Source organism: Brachyhypopomus gauderio, chromosome 10 (assembly GCF_052324685.1).
Source record: "Brachyhypopomus gauderio isolate BG-103 chromosome 10, BGAUD_0.2, whole genome shotgun sequence".
Taxonomy (NCBI): domain Eukaryota; kingdom Metazoa; phylum Chordata; class Actinopteri; order Gymnotiformes; family Hypopomidae; genus Brachyhypopomus; species Brachyhypopomus gauderio.
Genome location: NC_135220.1, coordinates 20,316,907 through 20,323,801, shown reverse-complemented (window position 1 = coordinate 20,323,801; position 6,895 = coordinate 20,316,907). Strand labels below are relative to the sequence as shown.

Here is a 6,895-nt window from a genome sequence, read left to right as displayed (position 1 = left end):
GAATAGCCTTCCAGCTCAAATCCGAGATTCTGACACAGTTCCAATCTTTAAATCTAGACTTAAGACTCACCTGTTTAGTCAAGCCTTCAGCTAAAATTCCCCTTGTAAGGTGTAGGGGCTTGGGGGCCCCCAGACATTGAGATTTCTGGTGATCTGAGATGTTGATGCTGTCATCCAGCTGTGTCTTGGCATCACTCTATTTGTGACTATGACTTGACTGGAAAGCAATGTCTCAGTGAGCCCTCATGCCTGTGGTCACCTCTGAACCCCTCCCTTTAGTTATGCTGCTATAGATTAGTCTGCCGGAGCCACATGCTGATCACTGGCACGTGAGCTACGTACATTTAAATCAATGGTGGTTTAAATTCATGTCCACTCAGTCTGTATTGTCTATCTTCTTGCATGGCTCTACCCAAGACGATTGGATACAGGCACCTGCAGGCACCTGGGGGATGGTCTGGCTGCTGGTGGATGTGCTGATGCTGGGGTTCACCTGGGGAGTAACACTGCAGTCGGAGCCTACAATACCAGCATCACTGCTCCGACACGGAATGAAAGCCTGGCATTCATCAACAGACATTTACAGTGACAATATCAAAACCCAGAACTTTCAATTCTACCTTTTACCTAGTCTGATTGTGTGAATTGTGTGTGACTTGTGTATTTGTGTGTTAATGGGCCGCCCAATGGAGGATGGGTTCCCTTTTGAGTCTTGGTTCTCCCGAGGTTTCTTCCTATTCCCCACCATCATAGGGAGTTTTTCCTCGCCACTGTCGCCTTTGGCTTGCTCATTAGGGTTCTGGACCCATAGTATTGTTAACCTTGTGAATCCTGTAAAGCTGCTTTGCGACAACTTGAGTTGTTAAAAGCGCTATACAAATAAACTTTGATTGATTGATGGTTGGTGCCAGAGTGAACTAGTAACTCATTGAATCATAGATATGGATCAGAGGTAAATAAACTAGATTTTTTTTTCTGGATGAAATCGGATGTGTGGCGTGTGACAGTCAAATGCGTGTGTCTCACGTTCAATGCGTGAGAGTTGCCAACCCTGCCTTACACGAAACTGAGGAGCTACTACAAACAACAACGTTTGACATCTTACAGATGACCAGAAAATTTCAAATGAAGTCATTTTTTGTTCTATTATACATATACTGTCCAAGTCCTGCTCCACCGACAGGCTCAGGAAGTCTTTTGTCCCCCAGGCCATAAGACTGTTTAACTCCTCTCAGCACAGCAGACTACAAACTTTGTGACACCTCCTCCGGTCACTCTAATGTTCAGGTCATGTCCAAGAGGCTAGCTAAGCTAATGTAGCCAACTATGTTAACATGCTAACCAAGATCCTACACGATACGGAGTACTACAGTCAATGATCTATATTACTGGATTGGACATCGCCTGTTGCCGCTATAGCTAGCGATGCACCGCCCTCTGAGCCATTACTATGCATTGAGTCATGTCAGCAAAGCAGTGTAGTTCCTATGTGGGATGTGCATCCATCTGTCACAAAAACAGTCCTAGCCCCTTTATTTCTTATCCAATTTTGATAAAATTATGGCTTAAATTAAAGGTGAGAATATTGCCGATGTTGTGATGTGTAAAACTTCGTATTATCCCAAGAGATAAATTTATAAGCACTCTGGGAATTTTTCAATTTAGGTAAAATTTTTAACAAAACCTTGCATAAAGCCCTTTTCTTTTACCTGGCTAAAACTAAATAACACATGTATGTCATGTTTTTGATATTCAATCATAATTATGGTAAAAAGTTGTAAATAAATAACTTTTATAAGTTTTAATTATGAGCACAATTCTGATATTGAAAGTCAAATTTATGAGTTTATCTCTTTATTTGTCAACTCTCCCCGTTACAGCTGTAGTTTTCATAAATTCTTTAAGTGCAATACCTCATATATGTTCAAGTATAATATGAGATGGCATCAGTGTGGAGGAGCATCTTTGAGCACTACATGGCTAAATGTGGGTGAAATTAATTATGAAATTATGATAGAAAAAATAATGAGTTTGAATCTGAAATTTATGACAAAATTTGCCTTCAAGTAGCAGAAAAGAGCTTACACAATTCAGTTTCCCACAAATACATAGATAATTTGACATGACAAAATATACAATTTTCAAAATCATTTATTGCAGCCACTTCTTATTGGCTACAGAATTTCATCAACTTTAATAAAATATTTATTATTATTAATATGGTCTGGAAGGTTGAAAATCTGTGGCACTGCTCCTTCTCTAACATGTGCCTTTTCAGTGTACAGTTGATATCAGTGGGCGACAGGACTGAATGCCCCGAACCCACACCGATGGGTGGGTCCGGAGCCCTCAATCCTGTGTCTGGGAGGTGACCGCCCTCGGTGAAGAGCCCGCCACGAACAGCCTAGAACACCCTCCCTGGGAAGACAGGGGAAAACATGTTAGACACAAAACGGTACATTGACGAAAACACAGACAGGAACATTGATAGACAGAGGCACAAAAGGGAAAAAGGGAATCAGGAGAAACACAGGGATAGACACTGGCACACACACACACACGTAAACGGAGCCAGGCTTCGCGCCTGTAGGAGGGCTGTCAGGAGGGGAAACCCTCCCAGAGCTGCAGGCTCTGCCATAGGCAGTCCTCCTCCCACTCCTGCCGCAAACCCTCCTCTGCGTGCGGCACAGCTGGGGGACGCGCTGGGTGCGGCGCGACTGGCAGACGCTCTTGCATCCCTCTCACTGGGCACGCGACTGGTCTCTCTGGCAGCCCCTGAGGGACACGCTGCAGGACAGGCTTGCGGACGCTCACTCTCCCCTCTCCCCGGACCCCATAGGGAAACTCCACCTCCCCCTGGTGATCGCTCCCCTGATCTGGCCTCCTGAGCGGTGTACTCTACTTCCATCTCCTCCTCTTCACTGCCCGCATGCCAGATCAATGGCTTTACTGGAGTCTCTGCACGAGAACAGTCCATCACGCTCCCCTCGGAGGGATAGGGAGAAACATCCTCCGCTGGACCTCTTTTCCCCCTCACGGTCTCACCAGAGTACTCCAAGGGGGGCGGGCTCAAGTCGTCATCCTCCGAGCAGGGCTTGCCGTCCGAGTACTCGGAGAGATCGGTGCACTCGGACGGAGGAGGGGTCGCATCCTCTCCTTCTGACTCGGTGGGATCACCCACGAACATGGAAGGAGGAGAGCCTTCTTCTTCTTCATCGCCCTCACCGTAGTACTCGGTGGGGGCCAAGTACACAGAAGGAGGAGGGTTTTCCTCTTCTTCTGCACTCTCGTCTTAGTACTCAGTGGGAGCTGAGTACACAGATGGAGGGGAGCTCTCCTCCTCTTCGGAGTCCTCCTCCTCCTCAAACTCACTCTCGGGGGTCTTCTCCTCTGAGCAGAGCTCTAAGAAGCCTACCGTCAGAGGCGAGGAGTCTCGGTTGGGAGAGCCGTGTCGCAGCAGAAGCGCAACCACGGGATCCTGCCGCATCTCATCAAGGGTCACGGGGTTCTCGTGGTGATGGGCAAGGGAAGAGGCATGGTGGTAGCGCAGAGAGCGCACTTATAACATTCAAACATACAACGGAGACTGACTCAAACAAAGACGAGCACGGGACACTGCACGAACGCACATTAAATAGACAAACCACATAAGCCCCGATTGATGACAAGAGGAGCCACAGACGAATTAACACATTAAGACGCATCCACAACCACGAAGATCCACAGACGCCTAGACGTAGACGACTTAAACACACGCCCAAAGGGGAGTGGTCAGGGGTTGTACCATGACAGTCAGCCATTCCTGAAATGTTCTTATTCTGATTTATATTACAGTATTCAGGAGGATTTGGGGTGTACAAACAATTTCATCTGTTATTATTATAGGCTGGTTTGAGATAGTCAATATCACAAAAATATAAATAATTGTTGATCTAAACAACACTAATACATAATTGGAGCTTCAAAATGAGCAAAACAGTCACAGAGAAAACCTCTATTAGACCTGTGTTTAGAGATATGTATGAAAACAGCTTGATACCTCTGACGACATCTTAGCAATTTGTTGATCATAAGTCAAAACAAGCAAAGTACCACAGGGAATGATGTCACCACAGATTAATCATAAATACCTCTGTACTTCACACATATGCTGGTATGCTGTCTCTTGTGCAGTAAGGTACAGTATCTAGTCAATTAGTTTCCTCTCCAAGATGTCTGATATGCTTTGATTATTATTAATGTTGACTTAGTATTACTGGAATAGTACTGCAATGATTTTATTCACATTTACATTGAAATGGGGATTTGCTTAGAATACTGCAACACAAACTAATGAAGGGGGAAAACATGACAATTAAATGCAAGCCATTTTTTATAGCTGTTTTGAGGCCTGATGACATGACTTTCAGTCCATGTCATCTATGTCTTCATTTTAGTTATTGAACTGTTATTATTGCATAATTATATTGTAACAAGGAATAAATTTAGAACACCAACAGAACTTCCATACAATCCATTGTTTTACAGGTGTTATGATGACAGATGACATCTAACATGACTTCAATTCAGCCTGTGTCATCAGTGAATGAAACATTTTTTCACCCAACATTTTACATTAGAGGACTTTACAACATTCCACATGCAAAGTATTACTATGTGTTTCTAAGCATTGTGTATGCTGTGACTGTTTTAGGGAATTCTTTTATTATGGGAATCATCTACATGGCACGCAACTTACACACTGCAAAGTATTTAGCTGTCTTCAACTTGGCCTTCTCTGATCTGTGTGGAAGCTCTGCTCTCATTCCAAAGATTATTGACACTTTTCTGTTTGACAATCAGTACATATCATATGCAGCATGTCTGGCAAATATGTTTTTTGTTTTATTCTTTATGACTCTGCAGTCTCTTACTCTGCTTGCTTTAGCTTATGACAGGCTGGTTGCTATATGTTTTCCTCTGAGGTATCACACTATTATAACCAAAACAGCTATGAGTGTGATCTTAGGCATTTTGTGGTTTATATCTGTAACTATAAATGCTCTCCTTGTATCTCTGGTCACCAGACTGTCCTTCTGTCGATCTACTATAGTTAACAGCTATTTTTGTGATTATGGCCCTGTGTTTAAATTAGCCTGCAATGATAAAACTATAAATAACATAATGTCTTATGTCTGCATAGCTGTCCTGCTGTACATTCCACTACTACTAATCACAGTTTCTTATGGTTGTATTGGTTTTGCATTGCAAAGAATTGTACATGGTAATGAGAAAATCAAAGCAATGAAAACCTGCACCTCCCATGTCATATTAGTTACTTTATATTATGTACCAATTGTTAGCATTTACACTGCAGCTAATATAACATCTATAGATACAAATATCAGGATAATCAACATTGCTCTGACACAGACTATTCCACCCATGTTAAACCCAATCATATACACTCTAAAGACAGAGGAGGTCATGCAGGCCATTAAAAAACTCAACTTTGGATCATTTGTAAAGTCGACATTGACAGGAGCTGTAAGGAATTAAAACAATACATGCTACAAGAAACTAAAATAAGGGTGGGCTATTCGGTTTCTATTCTATAAATTTTTTATTAAATGTTCAGGGCCATTCTAAAACATTTGTCATGATTTTTGTGAATGTCAATTCATTATTATCTAAAATGTTAAGCTAAACCTTAGTAATAAAATATGTTATTAATTATTGAGTTAAACTATAAAGTTGAAATTAATACTGTGGATGTACAAATAAAATCTTATTGCATCATCAGAAAGTTAATTTTATGAACAAAGTTGGCTTCCCAAAGCCCAGTGTAGCATGAAACTATTACTATGTAAAAAGACTATGTAACTATATAAATAGTATGTAAATAGTGGCCCTCTCTATACTTTAGCATGTATTGATAAATCTATCATTTACATAATGGGTTTTGTCTGATCTGCTTTACATTCCATTGATACTGATAACCATATCATATATTTGTACTGGGTTTGCATTGCGGAAGATTGCACATGATCAGCAATCCAAGGCCATGAAAACCTGCACCTCCCATGTCATATTAGTGGCTTTGTTTTATGTACCAATTTTGAGTGTTTACACTGCATCTGACACAGACTATTCCATCCATGGTAAATCCAATCATATACACTCTAAATACAGAGGAGGTAATGCAGGTATAACGTATCAAGGGGGCGGGTGTGGCGCGGATGCAGGTGTTTGAATAATTTCTTAAATAAAGAAGGCAACGGACTAAACAGAGGAAAGTGAACAGGTATAGGGGATTATAGGCAAAAGAGAACATGCAACTAACTACGTGGAGAATAGACAATAACTAACATAAACAAACCTAATTACTACGAATGACACACGTGATAACAGAAACGCTAAGCTCAAACACAAACTAAACAGGACTGAAAGACCGAACGACCATAAAGACTAATTACACTCTGGGCATTCCTATCAGGTGGCAGACAGACAGGGAAGACAACACATACAAAGAAGTGAGAAAACTGAAATCATAAAATAAGAGAGTATTATACGTGGGGGAATACACATGACTGGAAACAACTAAATTAACCAAGGTAACTAAAATAGAGTTCAGGAGATCAGAGGCCAAGATACTTGCAAATAGCAATGCAGAGTAGAACATAAGGAATATAACATAGAACCAACCGGACCGGCGTACAGGAAAGGTGGGGGTGAAAAGCAGGGTAGCTAACACAGAAGGAACAGAACACAGGAATAAAGAAAACCTTACAAACACAATGACTGACACAGATGGCTGAAACAGAAGAACTAAAATACACTGGGACAGGGAAACTAAACAAGACACAGGTGGGAACACTGAGGACAGGGGCGTGACAGACAGAAAGGAACTACAACG

General features: G+C 41.8%; 1 protein-coding gene across 1 annotated transcript; it reads left to right on the top strand.

Moving 5' to 3' along the window:
• The first annotated feature begins 208 nt into the window (after positions 1-208).
• On the top strand, positions 209-5,538 carry LOC143526198 (olfactory receptor 1E16-like). The gene is given in 2 exon segments (XM_077020843.1): positions 209-235; positions 4,543-5,538. Coding segments are annotated over 2 exon segments (1,023 nt in total).
• Positions 5,539-6,895: the final 1,357 nt, after the last annotated feature.